The 18,131-nt window shown below is 36.7% G+C and overlaps 1 protein-coding gene and 1 pseudogene across 2 annotated transcripts in view; both read right to left on the reverse strand.

The window, feature by feature from the left end:
* The window catches only part of MOB3B (MOB kinase activator 3B), a 278,921-nt gene that overhangs the window by 23,282 nt on the left and 237,508 nt on the right, over window positions 1-18,131 (reverse strand). For both annotated transcript variants that reach the window (XM_058301953.2, XM_058301954.2), the window contains 3 exons: window positions 17,839-17,955; window positions 5,710-5,796; window positions 3,570-3,686 (listed from right to left, as the gene is read on the reverse strand). In XM_058301953.2, coding sequence (XP_058157936.1) covers window positions 3,570-3,686; window positions 5,710-5,796; window positions 17,839-17,955 — 321 coding nt within the window. The remainder of the gene's footprint in view (window positions 1-3,569; window positions 3,687-5,709; window positions 5,797-17,838; window positions 17,956-18,131) is intronic.
* Window positions 14,730-15,444, reverse strand: LOC139439452 (pre-mRNA-splicing regulator WTAP-like; annotated as a pseudogene).

The following is an 18,131-nucleotide window of genomic DNA, read 5'->3' on the forward strand; positions in this document are numbered from 1 at the left end:
GGTCAGGGACTTGGAAGGAACATTATTGTTAAATTGGTGACAAGCAGGTCTGGGGAAGACGTATGTGGACAGACTTCTCTGAGCAAAAAGTATGAAGATATTTGTGTCCCACATGAGTGCTCACCAGAGGGTCAAAAGAGAATCTTAATCAAGTGGGTAAAATGACCAGTTCTGTGGATCCCAATCAGCCTCTTTCCACAGCCACTCCTGTCACTGCCCAATAAGTTCATGAAAATATGAACAAAATGCCATGGTGTAAGGCATGGAGATTGCACATAGGTTCCACTCACCAAGGCCAACCTGGCTATAGCCACTGCTGAGTACCCAATCTGCCAGCAACAAAGACCAACACTGAACATGATATTGCACCATTCCTTTGTGATCACAGCTACTTGGTGGCAAGTTGATTACAATGGACCACTTCTAACATGGAAGTGGCAGCATGTTTTTCTTTCTGGAATAGACACTCTAGATACAGATTTACCTTCCCTCAGCAATCTTCTGCCAAAACTACCATCCATGGACTTACAGAGAGCCTTGTCCACCATCATTGTATTCTACACATTATCGATTCTGACCAAGAAACTCATTTCACATCCAATGAAGTGTGACAATGGGCCAATGCTGATGAAATTCACTGATCTTACCATGTTCCCCATCACCCTGAAGCAGCTAGCCTGATAGAACAGTGGAATTGCTTTTTGAAGACTCAATTATAGCACCAACAAGGTGGCATTACCTTGGAGGGAGGAGGCAATGTTCTCCAGTATGCTGTATTTGCTCTAAATGAGAATTCCCTCTACAATGCTGTTTCTCACATAGTCAGAATTCACAGGTCCAGGAATCAAGAGGTAGAAATGGGAAGGGTGGGAAGCAGAGTTGGCCCAATGGACAGGACGTCCACCTACCACATGGCAGGTCCACGGTTCAAACCCCAGGCCTCCTTGACCTGTGTGAAGCTGGACCATGTGCAGTGCTGATGCGTGCAAGGAGTGCCCTGCCATGCAGGGGTGTCCCCTGCATAGGGGAGCCCCATGTGCAAGGAGTGCCGCCCAGCGCGAAAGAAAGTGTAGCCTGCCCAGGAATGGCACCACACAAACGGAGAACTGACACAGCAAGATGATGCAACAAAAAGAAACACGGATTCCTGGTGCCACTGATAAGGATAGAAGCGGTCACAGAAGAACACACAGTGAATGGACACCGAGCGCAGATAACTGGGGGGGGGGGGGGGCCGGGAAGGGGAGAGTATGGATTAGAGTGGACTTACTGATATTCTGTTCATGAACTATTGTGATTAGTAATTGAAGAAAATGTAGCATTGATTTGGAAAAAGTGGCCATGGTATCTGCTGAGGTAGAGAGTGGGAAGAGGAGATGTGATGTAGGGGCATTTTCAGGACTTGGAGCTGTTCTGGGTGGTGCTCAGGGACAGTTACCGGACATTGTATGTCCTCCCATGGCCCACTGGGTGGACTAGGGGGATAGTGTAAACTATAATGTGGACCATTGACCATGTGATGCAGCAGTGCTCAGAGATGTATTCACCAAGCGCAATGAATGTCCCATGATGATGGAGGAGATTGTGGTTATGGGAGGAGTGGGGTGAGGGGGGTGGGTGGTATATGGGGGCCTCATATTTTTTTAATGTAACATTATAAAAATAAAGACAAAAAAAATGGAAAACTACAACAATCCAATTCAGGTAGGACTATTAATGAATAACCAGATGCTTCATAAATGAAGGTTTGGGTCATACCATGACCAGCTGAGGTTCTTGCTGTGGGCAAAGGAAATATAGAATGGGTAGTAGATAAGGTGGTTTAAAAAAACATCTATACCATATGGCCAGTTGCAGAAAGAAGGACTTTGTTATGAGTATTTCTTTCTTATTTTTGCTTTGAATGTTTCTATGTGTCAAATATCTTTGTTTTCTTCCCTCCTACATCCCATTATCATATAACATAAGATATATTGACTGTACATTATAGTACTTAAGTATTGTTGGCTTTATATCATAGTATTTAAGTTATAGGATATCAGGGAGAGGAGTGAACATCACTCAAGGACTTTGCATCCTCTTCTGGGGAAAGGGTTGGTGCTTTTTCGGTTGTACTCAGGACAGTTGTATTATATTAGGTGAAAGTATGATTTTTTGATTGTCTTTTGTAAATTAAATATGGTTTAAGGATATGCCTATGGGTGCAAGTTGATAAGGGGTGGATTGTGATAGTTTTATGTGTCAACTTGGCTAGGCTATAATACATACTTATTTAATCAAATAGTAATCTAGATGTTGCTGTGAAGCTATTTTGTGATGTGGTTAACATCTGTAATCAGTTGATTAAGTAAAGGAGATTACCCTTAATAATGTGAGTAGGTGTCATCTAGTCAGCTGTAAAGCAAACTGAGGTGGAAGGAGAAATAAAAAATAAATCTTAAAAAAAAAAACAGAAAAGAATAAAAGACTGCAGCATAAATTCCTGCTTGAGGGGAGCAGGTGTAGCTCAGTGATTGAGCCTGCTTCTCTTGTACAAGGTCAATTCCTGGTACCTCCTTAAAAAAAATCCTGCCTGACGGCCTGCACTATGGATTTTAAAGGTGCAAGCCCCCACAATCATGTGAAGCAATTCCCTAATTCCTTAAAATAAATTAAAAATATGTTCCTTTGGACAAACATGACTTATACACTCTTCAAAAGGAAGGTGATCTGGGCTCCAAAATAGGCTTTGAGGACTAGGAATTATTAGCCAGGCAAACATGATGAGGGAGAGGTCATTTCAGCTGTGAGTCAGCTTTGAGTCATGAGCTGATTCAATAAACCACGGGAGCTCTAAGTAGTCTGTAGTGAAGAATGTAGATGGGAAATGTGACTAGTGGTGAAACTAGAAAGTTCTTCAATGGCCAAATCATTTCAGACTTGAGTGCCTGGTTAAGAAGTTTGAACGTGACCAAAAACTAGTGGTTACTTATTAAAGATATTTAAGCAGGGGATTCGAGAATGATGAGTTTTTCATTTTTAAAATACTAAGTGGATAAAGTTTTATAATTAGTAGTAGTAGTAGTGTTAGATATAAATTAATTCAGAGTAATTAAATCAGAAACATGCCAGGATTGCATGAACTGGAGAAAATGATGATTTCCTGTAATTACAAGTAAATAGCCATTGTCTTCAATTAGACCATTCATTCAAGACCTTAGAAGAGAGCCATCCTGTGTTGTTACGGTTTCAGAAATACTTTATAAGGAACAATATTTTGGGTAGGAAAGTGAAATGGTGATTTTAATTTTTCAGCTTCCCTCTCTCAACCTCCCCCTTCCCCCCAAATAACCTTAGGAAACACTAATAACTGACTCTAGGCAGAGATAAACTTATTCCTCAAAGAGGTAGAAATTCTTCCTATCCCTTGTAGGTAAATATTTAAATGATTTTAGTGACTTTAAAATATAGCAGTACACATTCTTTAAACATGTTATTGCTTTATGATATGCTCAGAGCAGTGAAACTTAATTTTTTATGTCATCTAATGATAGGCCCCAGTACGAGTTCAGTTTAACAACTTTACATACTTGGCATAAAATTTTCAACTGATTCTTCAGTGGGTTCTACAGTGGGTTCGGTGGTGGGTTTTTCAGTGGGTGCTTCTGTGACATTTTCAATAGATCTGCTCGTAGTTGTTCCATTATCTAGGAAAAGGGATAATGGGTTACCAACATATAAAAAATATTGACTAAATATCTGTGATTAGGCATGTTTTAAGCTAAAAATAGAACAAATGAAAAGAAAGGGAAGAAATGGAAGAGAAAGATATTGAAATTTTCCTGAAGTAACTTAAAGGATGAGAAAGGAAGGTGGTTAAAAAATAAAGCTTCCATGATAATGGGTTGTATGAGATAGAGTTAATATGCCTATAGTTTTTGAAAGAGGAAAGACAGCAACAGTACCCCACATTTTCCCTTACAGGTAAGAAAGGCCTATTGGATAAGGCAGGGTGGCTTCGGATGGTTCCGGGCACAGAACTCGCAGTGATACTGTCAAGACAACTTGGTTGCTGGTCAGTGTAATGACAGGAAAGAGAAAGGCAGTGTGTCCTTGTACCTAGGAAACAAATACATATTATCTCCTCAAAATGGAGTTTTGGGTAGAAGATTTGGGGGTTACCAATCAAGGAGTTTCAGGTCCATCTCAGCCTATAATGTATCTGTCTAGAGGCTATCACTAAGAGTATGTTTGGATAAAAATGTGGGCCATTTTTTTCCATATAGGTAGTCATTTCAGTTAACTTTGCTTAGTACAGGAATCAGTAGGTTCTATATGAGTACAGGCCAGCCAACCATAGGAAGACTTCTATGAGAGAAAGAAAGAATTCAGATGGATCCTACAAACAGCACCATAGCAAGTATCCTGCTATGAAAAAAAGGATGGAAAAGAGAACATGTTACTGGAATTGACACTGATTCAGGAAGCACTTGAACAATTCAAGTAATCCCTAAACTCTGCTTTGGAGAAGGTGTCTGGATCATCTTAGCTCTCCCCCTGCTCACAGAGTTTTAGGAATTATTCTTAAGCTATATTTAGCCATAATTATTCTGGAGTTCTGCAGTTCCTCAAGGGGATTGCTCTTCTAAAATGCCCTTATCACACCAGTTTGTCTGTCTCTGTGAAAGCCACATTTTAAAAGGTCAGGGATTTCTTATACCAACCCAACTTTCTTTCACAGTCTTTTGGGAACATGAATTGTGGGAATAGAAATCAGAATTTTGGAATCTTTTCCATGGGTCCAAGATCCTCCATAGCCTATCACCTAAGGGAATTTGAGGTACCTGGTCTGCTTAAGAGCTGACTTTTCTTGTCTCATCCCAAACAACTCATGATGTTGTTTCCTATGTACAAGAAAGATTCCTGTGGGTGATTTATCTAACAATTGTAGGCATGTTTAATGTCCCTGTATCATTTAAATCCCATTTGAAATAACTCAAAATTTTCTATTATTGCCAAGTAGCTTTATTAATAATACGCATCACTGAGTTTTGCTTTTTCCCAACGTTGAAATTGTCATAGCCGGAGACATTCTCTCTTCTCTCTCTATTCATTTTGGTTCTTTTTCTTTTCCTTGATCTCTAGGTGTTTCCTAGGTGTTTCATAGATGTGAACTGTTGACACCACAAAGTGAAATTTGTGTTAGTTTATGTATCTTGGAGATTTTTAGTGGCCTCAAAATTTACATGCTGGCAATAGTTTTATCTATAAAATAGTAATGGTTGGTGGAAGGATTCAAAAAGGAAATAAGAACATTTGAAGCTGAAGGTAAAAAGCAGAAAGGAGTAAAAAAAAAAAGAGTCTGAGAAAGACAAAATTTTCTAGAGTCCTAAAATCCTTTAGCTATTATTTAACTTTTCTTTCCATACAAATTAAAAATATAGAGATAAGAAATGTAAGAACTTTTGAATTTATCATTTCAATGGATATTGAACCTTGTTTGTTGGTGTTAGAGGAAGTATGAGAAAAGAAAATCTAGAGTATAACCCAGGAGCTCAGTTGGATCCAAGAGTCATAGCATATACCTTACAGGGAAAATTTTAGTCTTGTTTAGGAATTAAGACTCCCTAATTTTAGCACCACTAAGACTTCTTCCTTACCCAACATTTTCTAGTGCCGTTTTGAAATCCTGTTTTAAGGGTTTTTCATGCATGTACTTTCAGTACTTACTATTTCTTAGAACAAACTGCACATCAGTTGTTGCTTTCAAGGATATTTCAGGTCCACCAGTCATTGTACTTGGTGTCTTGAATGTATCTAAAAACATAAATTCAAAAGTCTTCAATAGCTAGCTAAATCACTTCATGTTCTTTTACATTTTTCCACATCTGATTTTTTTTCTCTTAAAACATATGCACAAATTCCAGGGAAAAAAATTATTTGAGACATTCTGCATCTGCCAAATCAGGAGATAGGGCAAAGACCTATCAAATTCTTGGGGAAAATGGCCAAACTACTAGCTCTGCATCAAATGATTCCTTCTGAGATGCAATTGTTGAGGTAAGTTGTGGAAAATATACATAGATGCATAACTGGTGCCTATGTAGATATGCGATATTATCACTTTTGAATTGACATTATCAAAAAACCAAGTAAGAGATATTCATTTGTCCTTAAACCCTCTAATAGACAAAGTAACTCTTTTAGCTTTAAAATTTTGTAATTCAGTTACAATCAAGACCTTCAACATATACTTGCATTTACATATGTATATAAAAAAAATCCTTCTCTTAAGAGGTATCAGTTGTAGTTGATTGTAATTTAAAACTAATGAACACCCCCACCCCACCAAAAGGTCAAAGTGAATTGGATCAAGATGGCAGACTGAACATACATACATATGTGCCTCATCTGTTGAAATTTCATGAAATGACAGAAGAATTTATATACACACACATCCTTAATATGTATGTATATATTTGTTCCTCCAGCACTCACATACCAAAAACACAAGTGTCATCAATATATCATAAATTTTAAGTAATTCCTGAGAGAGAGATCTAAGAGAAATAAAACAAAAGGAAACTACAACCTAAAATTCAAGCAGAAGACTGTCGTTGAGATAGGACTGGTTGGAAAAGATTTAAGATTTGCCAACAGATAAAAAGATCTGGCAGAGGCTCTAGAGAGATCATCAAGATGATAAAGTACAGAGCTTCTGGATACATTTGAAGCAGAAAGTTCTGTCAGCTCCTTTTCCCTTCATTCTTATGCAAAATATTAGGCAAAAGCAGTGACTATGAACACTGGGGACAATGATTCATGGAATTGTCCAGGTAAATACTGACCAAGGGATGACAGGGAGTTCCCCCCAGGAGACATATTATGATCATATATTATTATGCAGCACTCCTAATTTGGCCAAAATGTTACAAATGTGTTAAACTGTAAATTTACAGTTTCAACAATCTCAACGAAATCTGAACCACAAGGAAGATGAAGAAAACTATACCAAATCATGTCATAATTAAGTTGCTTAAAACCAGTGATAAGGGAAAACCTTAAAAGGAGCCAAGGTGGAGGGACATTATGTATAGAGGAACAAAGATGTGAATTATAGCTGACTTCTCTTTTGGAATAAATGAAATCCAAAAGAAAGTAGAGCAACATCTTTAAAATTTGAGAAAAATTACTGTTCTATACCCAGTGAAAATATCATAACCTTAAAAAATGTTTTTAAAAAATTATTGAGAGAGTGGATATAGCTGCAGTGTTTTAGTGCCTGCTTCCCATATATGAGGTCCTAGGTTCAATCACCAGTACTTCCTATAAAAAATTATTGACCATTTAAAACACAATAATAGTCCTACTCATCAGCCATATGGGATTGAAACCCCCTCTCAGTTAGAGGTGGAGTATGCATCACCATCCCAAAATTCTAAGGATTGGGGAATAAAATATGGCCTAGAGTGGACTTACTGGTATTCCACCATAGACTTATTGTGATTCTAGCAATGGAAGAAATTGTATCATTGATGTGGAGACAGTGGCCACCAGAGTTGCTGAAGGCAGAGAGAGGGAAAAAGCAGTGTAATAGGGGGGCATTTCTGGGACTTGGACTTGTCCTGAATGACGTTACAAAGATAGATACAGGGCACTATATATCCTGCCATAACCTACTGAATGGAGTGAGAGAGAGTATAAACTACAATGTAAACTATAATCCATGCTGTGCGGCAACGCTCCAAAATGTGTTCATCAATTGCAATGAATGTACCAGACTAATGAAAGAAAACCGTGAGAAAAGTGGGAGGTGTGGGGAATGCAGCATATGGGAATCCCCTAAATTTTCTTAATGTAATATTTTATGTAATCTATGTATCTTTTAAAAATAAAAAAATGTATTTTAAAAAGTAAAGCACAATAATAGCAATGTATTATGGGATTTGCAGTATACGTCGAAATATAATGTGTGGAAACAATAGTACAAAGACCAGGGGACGGATAATGAAAAGTATAGTGTTGTAAGATTCTTATACTGCATGTAAAGTGATAATATTACATGAAAGTAGACTGTAATAAGTTAAAAATGTATGCCATAAGTACTAAAGCAACCCTGAAAAAACAACCACCGACAACAAAAAAATAGCTGATTAATGAACCAAAAATATGAAACCTAACTGATGATTAGGCTCATACGTCAACTTGGCCAGGTATTTGTGCCTAGTTACTTAGTTAAGCAAGCACTGCCCTATTTGTACTGTGAGGACATTTTATGGACTTAAATAATCAGTGAATTGATTGCATCTATGGTTGGTTACAGCTACAATCAACTAAGATTGCCTTCAACAATGAAAGATGGCTCATCCAATCTGTTGAAGGCCCTAAAAGGAGAAGTAATTTTATCAGTCAGAGAGAGAATTCACAGATAACCAGCTGTTCCCGGAGAACTCATCAAGGACCTTATTGGAGTTCCTGGCTTGCAGCCTGCCCTACAGAATCTGGACTCATAGGTCATTTGACAATTTTATAAAATTGCATAATATTTACAGATATCTCCTGTCACTTCTCTTTCCTTAGAACCCTGACTAATACACTAGCCATAAATTCTTGGGTATTTTTAAGTTGTATATATCCAGAAAAAATATATTCTTAAATATAATAAATTCCTGTGCCTGTGAACCCATCGTAAGTAGGAACTTTTGATGAGGATACTTCAGTAAAGGTGTGGCCCAACCCAATCAGGATGGGTCTTAATCATATTACTGGAGTCCTGTATAAACAGAATGAAATTCAGACAAAGAGAGAGAAAACCAGAGGAAGCAAGAAGCAGAACATCCAGAGAAACCCAGAAGAGAATGGAGAAACCATGAGATACTGTCATGTGGCTTTCTATGTGACAGAGGAGCCGAAGTTCACCACAGGCAGCCCCAGAATGCCAGTCTTTTGGGAGAAAGCATCACCATGATACCCTGATTTGTACTTTCTTTTAGCCTCAAACCATGAGCAAATAAATTCCCATTTTTAACCTGACCCATTTCATGGTATTTGCATGAGCAGCCTAGGAAACCAAACTGATGCCAAATCTAAAAGAGGAAAAAGGGTTAGAGAACAGAGAAGAGAAAGAAAACAAACAGCAAGAAATTAGATTTAAATCCAACTATATCAACAGTTACATTAATGTAAATGGTGTGAATATCCCATTTAAAAGGCAATTATGAGATTGGCCAACAAAACAAGACCCAACTACATGCTGCCTACAAGAAACCCACTCTTCTTTTTCATTTTCTATTTTTCCCTATATGTTAAATTTTTTTATTAGAGAAATGGTCGGTTTACAGAAAAAACATGTAGAAAGTACAATGTTCTCATATGTTCCCCCTTACAAATCCAGTTTCCCAGTTCTTAACATTGTGCCTTAGTATAGTACCTTCGTAACAATTGAATCAATATTATTATAGTTATATTATTAACCATGATCCTCATTAAGGTTCACTCTGTGTTGTAGTGTTCTATGGAAATAACTCACTTTCATTATAAAGACATAAAAATACTAAAAGTAAAAGGATAAAAAGTATATGCAATACTAAAACTGATGAAAAGATAGCTAAAATAGCTGCACTAATATCAGATAAAGTAGATTGCCGAGCAAAGAATATTTTTAGGTTAAAGAGTAAACATAGTATAATGATAAAGAGATCAATTCATTAAGAAGAGAGAACAGTCCTAAATGTTTAAAAACCTAATACTAGAATTTCAAAATAAATGAGGTAAGAACTGGCATTGCAAAAATTTTCCATAAAAAACAAGTAAAAATAGACACACTATTAGTTGAGAATTTCATTATCCCTGACTGGACAAATAAGTACTTTGAAAATCTGAACAATCCTATCAACCCATTTACCTGACAGACATTTATACAACACTCCACCCAGTAACAAAAGCATGTAAATTCTTTTTAAGTGAACATGAAACATTTAGCAAGATAGACTATATTCTGAGTCATACATAATACAGGTCTCAATAAGTTTAGGATTCAAGTCATATATGCGTATTCTCTGACAATGAAGGTTACTTTAAATATCAGTAACAAAATGATCTTCAGAAAATCCCCAAATAGCTGAAAACTAGTACTTCTGTACAACCCATGGGTCAAAGAAGAAATAAGAAAATTGGAAAAATATTTTAACTTAATTAAAATGAAAATAATTTGTCAGATGTCACTGTGGTGGTTTGAAGCTGTGTGTACCCCAAAAAGTCATGTTCTAAAGTCTAATCCAGGGAAGCACATGTGGCTCAACTGATAGAGCATCCGCCTACCATATAGGAGGTCCAGGGTTTGAACCCAGGGCCTCCTGGCCTGTGTGGTGAGCTGGTCCACGCACAGCGCTGCTACGTACAAGTAGTGCCATGCCACGCAGGGGTGTCCACCACGAAGGGGAGCCTCATGCACAAGGAGTGTGCCCTGAAAGGAGTCACCCCACATGAAAAAAAGCACAGCCCACCCAGGAGTGGTTCCACACACATGGAGAGCTGATGCAGCAAGATGACGCAACAAAAAGAGACACAGATCCCCAGTGCTGCCAAGAATGCAAGCAGACACAGAACACACAGCGAGTGGACACAAGAGAGCAGACAATGGGGGGGGGGGAGGGGAGGGAAATAAAATAAAATAAAATAAAATAAAATCTAATCCATTTTGTAAGTGTGAACCCATTATAAGGTAAGATCTTTTGATGAGGTTACTTCAGTTAAGGTGTGACCCACCTCATTCAGGATGGGTCTTAATCCTATTCCTGGAATCCTTTGTAAATTGAATGATACAGAGAGAAAGCTAAGGAAGCAAGAAACTGAAAGCAACAAAACCTGGAAGAGAAGGAAGAGATCAGCAGATGACACCATGTGCCTTGCTGTATGGCAGAGAAGTCAAGGATTGCTGGGAGTCAGACTTCAGGAGGAAAGCATTGTCTTGATGATGACTTGATTTGAACATTTTCCTGCACTCTAACTATAAATGAATAAATTCCCATGGTTTAAACCGAACCATTTCATGGTGTTTGCTTGGAGAAACCTAGGAAATTAAAGCACTATTACTATAATAGTTAGGGGGAAATTATAGCACTAAATGCTTATATTAGAAAAGAATGATCTCAAATTTATGACCTTACCCTCCACTATAAGCAGTTAGAAAAAAGGAGAGCAAGTTAAACCCAATGTAAGTAGAAGAAACAACATACGAAAGATCAGAAAGGAAATCAATGCAGTAGAACACAGAAAAAACAAGATGAAATTCAATGAAATGATAAACTGTTTCCTTGAGAATTGATAATCGTCTAACTAGACAAGTCAGGAAATAAGTGAGAGAAAACACAAATTACTAATACCAGGAATGATATAGACATTGCTACAGATGTTACAGATATTATAAGGATAATAAGGGAATATTATAAACAACTTCATGCCAATGCTTAAAATTTTAGATAAAATGGGCAAATTTTTTGAAATATTTAAACTACCAAGGCCCTCTCAGGAAGATAAAATCTAAGTAGCCCACAATTAAAACTCCAGGGCCAGACGACTTTATTGATGAATTCTACCAGCATTTATGGGAGAAATAATGCTAAATACACACAAAATTTCCCCATAAACAGAAATGGAAGAACAGTTTCCAAGCCATTCTTTGAGCACAGCATTACCTTAATACTAAAAACAGAAAAGATATAACGGAGGAAGACTATAGAACTATATACCTCATGAAGATATTTTAAAATGCTTAAAAATCTTCCAAATATATATGTATATATGTATAAATATATATATATATATATATATATGGTAAATAACATGGACTAACTGAAATTTATCTAAGGAATCCAAGGTTGCTTTAGCATTTGAAAATTAATTAATGTCATCAACTATATTGAAAGACCACAAAGCATTATTTTTTCAATAGACTTAGAAAAGCATTTGAAAAACTCCAAGAGCCATTCATAATTACAAAAACTCAGCAAAGTAGCAATAGAAAGGTACTTCCTCAACCTGATAAAGTACATCTGTGAAAACCATACAGAGCTCATATCATATTTAATGATGAGAAACTGAATATTTTTCTATAGGATCAGGAATAAGGTAAAAATGTCTGCTTTAACCACTTCCATTACATATTAAACTGGAGGTTCTAGCCAGTTCAATAAGGGAAGAAAAAGATATAAAAGGCATATAAGTTAAAAAAAGAGCAAGTAAAATTTTCTTAATTTGTACATGGCATGATTATCTGAATAGAATAGCCTAAGGAATCTACAATTAAAACTATTAAGTTGACTTAGCAGGGTTGCAGGACACAAGGTCAATATTCAAAAATCAATAGAATATTTATATACTTATAACAAAATTGGGAAAAATACCATATTCAATAGTATCAAAATATATGAAATACTTATGTAAAAACTTGACAACTGATGTGGAAGTTCTATACACTGAAAACTTAAAAAGTATTCTGAAATACATAAAATAAATGGGGAGAATACCATGCCCATGGGTCAAAAGACTCAATATTGTTAAGATGTCAATTCTCTCATCTTAAGATTCAGAGTAACCCTGCTCAAAATTCCAGCATACTTTGTTTTGGAAGAAATTGACAATCTGATTCTAAAATTTATATGTAAATGCAAAAGACTTAGACTCACCAAAACATCTTTAATGAGAAAAAAAAAGAGTGACATACCTGATTTTGAGAATTTTCATAAAGTCACAGTGATTAAGACTGTGATATTGGAAATGTATTGTCATAAAAATCAATGGAACACAATATAGAGTTCAGAAATTGATATACAGGTATGTGGTCTCTTGATTTTTGACAGAGGTACAAAAGCAACTCAATGTAAGAAAATGCATGAACAAATTGTGCTGGAACAATTGGACAGTTATATGGAAAACAGTAAAAACATTTTGTCTCTTAATCTTATCCAATACAAAAACCAACTCAAATGGATCTGAGAACTCATTATAACACAACTATAAAACTACTAGGGAAAAACAGAGGATAAAATCTGTACAGCCTTGAATTTGGCAAGGATTGTTTAAATAGGACACAAAAGCACAAATTGGAAAATATAAAAAAATAAATAAATTTGACTTAATCTAAATTAATAAACTTAGCTCTTCAAAAGATATTTATGAATATGAAACGGGAAGCCACAGAAGGAGAGAAATATTTGTAAGGCATATAACTGATAAAGCACTTTTATGTAAAATGTATAAAGAAATCTTAAAACTCAATAAGGTAATAAAACAAATGAATAAAAAACTAAAAAGAAAAAAATAAAATAAAAAAATTAGAAGATGACCATCTAAATAAAAATGGTAAAAAAAATTGGGGCACTTTGATAAAGGAGACACAGGTGGCAAATAAGCACAGGGAAAGTCGATCAACATCATTAGTCACTAGGCAAATGTAAAGTAAAACTATAATGGGTAAAACCACAAAGATCAACTATAGCGAGCATTGATAAGGATGTGGAGGAACTGGAACCCCCTTACACTGCTATTGGGAACATAAAATGATACATTCTGAAAAAGTTCTATAGTTTTTAAAAATGTTATACATCTACCATATTTTATAGTCATTCCATTCTTATGTATTACACAAGAGAATCAAAAGCATAAGTCCACAGAAAGAGTTGTAAACGAATGTTAGTAGTCTTTTTTTTTTTTTTTTTAAGGAGTTACAATAATAATCTTTATTTAGGTTTGGTCAGTACAGGTAAGATATACTGGAATCACAGAGCAATATACATTAACAGGATACAGCAGTTCATAAAAACTGAGTAACTATCCATATGAATTTTTTTAAACATTCAGTCACCAATAGAGAAAGCACACATGTGTATGGTGGAAAAAAACTGTATCTCACACTGAAACTGCCATAGGATGCCATCAAAAAGTCCAACTTTTAGTGATAAAACTACTGTATTGGGCAAAGTTGGCATAAACCCATATCTACTAAAACAAATCTGAATGCTGCATAGGTGTAATAACAGTATGAGCAACAATGCTCTTACACAACAAGGTTCTAAACATACACAGATTTATACAGACATCATTTTGTTATACATGATGTCGGTGGGGAAACGTGGGGGGGGGGAAGAAGGTGGTATATGAGAATCCCCTTATATTTTTGATGTATCATTTAAGTAATCTAAAAGTTTGTTTAGGTGGGGACGGGAGATTGAACCTGAAAACTTGTTTGTGGGAAGCTGGTGCTCAACCACTGAGTCACATCAGCTCCCATGAGTTGGTTTTAACATTTTTATTGTTGTTGTTGTTTCCATTTTCTTTAGGAGGCACTGGGACCTCCCATGTGGGAAACCAGCACTCAACTTGAACCATATCCACTCCCTTCTTTAAAAATAAAAGAACAAAGAAAAAAAAATTGCTGGGAAAATATTACAAAACTTAACCCGGTGTATTTACATTTGAGTTCAAGCCATTCTGAATGTAGCAGGAACCCACAGTTCCGTTACCTTTTCCACTCATTGCTTTCTCCTCCTGAGGGTATACAGTGTCTCTAAGTCACTATGTTCAATGATAAGAGCAATGTATATTTCATTTTTACATTTTACTGGAATTTTAAATGTTCGATTCATGATGAAAAATCTCTATGTTTTCATTTCTCCAAATGTCTGAAGACAAAGTATGCCACAGACTTTAGATTTCGGTTTCTCCCTCTATTTTCTCCAAACAAACATTTCTCAAGGGGAATTTTCAGAGGTGGCCACTTCTGCAGAATAATCTGATGCCATCAGGCCTCTTAAAGCAAGGGGTGGGGAAAAAAGCTGAAACACTTGTAAGTTTTATGCTAACCATTACAAGCTAGACAGTATAGGAGTGTGGTGTTTTTGTTTGTTTGTTTGTTTTGCCTCAAAAAGTGAGTCTTGGTGTAGAAATGAGTACCTGGCTGTCTCACCACAGCTTTCTCATAATGGGACTGTCAAGGAAATCTTGCCTGGAGTATGATTTGTTTACCTATCAGGCAGTAAACTTCCAGGCACTCTGTTCATTTTGGGCTTCTTCTAGTTTGTCTTTAGTCTGTTCCAGTTCACCTTTCATTTTTAGGAAAAACAAGTTGATCTCTGGGTCTACCATTGTTGGTCTCAGTTGGGCTATGCTAGGCTGCTGGAATTGCTTCAGAAACTGAGTAGAACATTCTTGCTTCTCTTGTTCCTTGGTTGTTAGCCTCATTACAAGGATGTTATCCCTGTGTGCAGACTCTTGCTGTTGTGGCTTTAATTTTTCTTCACATTGCCTTAACCAATTACATCACTAAAGATCTGTGTACTTGACTTCCAAAGTGTGCACATATACTTCATATTGTTTCCACGTTAGAATTAACACATCTCATGCCATAATTTTGAAGTCTGTTTTACTCCATGGAACCTTTTTGGGAAGAGGTTCTTCGTTGGTCATTTTGAATCCTTCCTGGCTGCTGCTGTGCTCCCTGCCTCGACCATGCTGCTCTTGCTGTCACCAATAAATGGAGCAGAGGGAGGGCTGTAGTCTCTTGTTGCAGCAAAATCTTAACCCAAATGCCCATTAACATGTAAATGGATAAACTGTCATTGTTTATCAGCAATACAAAGGCACAAACTATTGATACATGGAACCACATGGATTAATCTCAATCATATTATGCTTAGGCAAAAGAATCCAGACAACAAAAGATTACATTCTGTATGAGTCCATTTACATGATATTTAGGAAAATAAAAACTTATAGTGCCAGAAAGCACATCACAGGTTGCCTGGGAATGGGGAGGTGGAGAAGGAGAAATGGATTACAGAAGGGCATGAGGAATTTATTGGAGGTGGTGGATATGTTATCTTAACTGTGGGTGATGATTTCTTGGTATACACATATGTCTAAATTCATTGAATTTTGCATTTTAAATATTTGCAGTTATATGCTAATAATACTTCAATATTGTTAAAAATTTACATCAGACATAAAACTTTTTGGTGAAGAATTCCCATTAAAGTTGGGAACGAGCAAGACAATGACAGCTGCCACCACTGCTACTAATTCAATATAGAGATATCCTAAAAGGGGTATGATTTGTACGCCTCCATTTTGTGCACAGTTGAGGCAGCTTGGCAGTGAATAGCTTATATATGACTGCTAACTCTCCTTCATGACAGCTATGAAACCTGGCAGTTTCTCTCTCTAAGCATCAATTTGTTTTTTTCTATCCATAAGAGAAGGATATTGAGTCTAATTCCATAGGGTAGTTATGAGAATCACCTAAAGTTAAGGACCTTCAAGTGCTTTGAAAACTGTAATGCATAAGGTGTAGTTCTATCATTTCTTTAATTAAAGATTCAAGGATAATTGCACTTAATCTTTTTTTTTACTTTTAAATAAGCTTATTCCAATATAATTAGCAACCAATGAAATTTACTATTATCCATTTAAGTCTTGTCTTATATTTCTCATTCTGTTCTCTTTTTTTTAAAGATTTATTTTTTATTTCTTTCTTTCCACTTACACACTCCACCCTTCCCCCCCCCCCCCCCCCCCCCGCCCTGGTGTCTGCTCTCTGTGTCCATTCGCTGTGGGTTCTTCAAAGTTAGATTGCATTCTTGTCAGCAGCACCAGGAATCTGTCTCTTTTTGTTGCATCATCTTGCTGCATCAGCTCTCCGTGTGTGTGGCACCACTCCTGGGTGGGCTGTGCTTTTTCTATGCAGGGTGGCTCTCCATGCAGGGTGCACTCCTTGCACATGGGGCTCCCCTACGCAGGGGACAGCCCTGTGTGGCATGGCACTCCTTGCACACGGCAGCACTGCATGTGGGCCAGCTCACCACATGGGTTAGGAGGCCCTGGGTTTGAACTCTGGACCTCCCATATGGTAGAAAGACGCTTTATCAGTTGAGCCAAATCTACCTCCTTACATTTAATCTTAATTTCTTTCATTTCAGTAAGTGTTTTCTTAGGAACATTTCACTTTTTGGAATGGTTTTCCTCATAAGGACATGGAAAGGAGGCCCAAATGAGTAGTGTTGGGTTATATACTATATATATATATATTTTTTAAAGACTTATTTATTTCCCCCCTTCCCCTCTCCCTCTCCTTGCCCTGCTGTTTTTTCTGTCAGCATCCATTGCTGTGTGATCTTCTGCACCTATTTTTTCTCCTCTAGGATTCACCAGGATTCAGTTCTGGGGACCTCTGATGTGGAAAGAGTTTCCCTGTTAGCTGCACCACCTCAGTTCCTGGTTTCTGCAGCACTTCACCTTGACTTTCCCTTTTGTCTCTCTTCTGTTTCATCATCTCGTTGCATGACTCACTTGCACAGGCACTGCTCACTGTGTGGGCACTGGCTCACCACGCAGGCACTGGCTCACCAAGCAGGCACACTTTTTCTTCTCTTTTTCACCAGGAGGTCCCAGAGATCAAACCCGGGTCCTCCCATGTGGTAGGTCGAAATCATATCACTTGAGCCACGTCTGCTTCCCTATACTATACTTTAATGGACCTTCCAAACATCTGGAAAATCACCCCTAAATAAATTCTGGTTACCTCACCAGAGAATCATGTCAATTGTTATTAATGTGGATAAAGAACCATGATGCTATGGTGAACCTTGCATTAATTACAAACAATCACCAAGAGAACCTTGTTAAACTTCATGAAATCTCATGAAAAATGGCAGGAAATAAGGATTTCATTTTACACACTGAAAAGTCTATAAAATGAATTAGAATTTAAGAAGCAGGAATTAAGTGAGAATAATTGGGGGGTTTTACTCAAAACCAGCATAACCAGCTTTTCTATATCTATTGCTATAAACTATAAAGACTTACATTCTTTTATATCCTTATAATAATTGCCCATTTTCTTATTAGCAGGAACTTTATTCTTATCCTCTTCTTGTTCCTCTTTTTTTTCTTGTGTAAGTAATGGCATTGCATCAGGGAACTCTATAAAACAATATGACACACAATGTTTCAGACATGTAATAATGATTTCTTTTACTGCTTTTTGTTTTCTAACTCTGCCTTTTTTTTTTACAAAGAATTTCAAGCAGAAATTTAAAATTTAAGCTATACCATATCTCTAATAATAAAACTGATATCATCCCATAGAAAATTGCAAT

The sequence above is a fragment of the Dasypus novemcinctus genome, chromosome 8 (assembly GCF_030445035.2).
Source record: "Dasypus novemcinctus isolate mDasNov1 chromosome 8, mDasNov1.1.hap2, whole genome shotgun sequence".
NCBI lineage: Eukaryota > Metazoa > Chordata > Mammalia > Cingulata > Dasypodidae > Dasypus > Dasypus novemcinctus.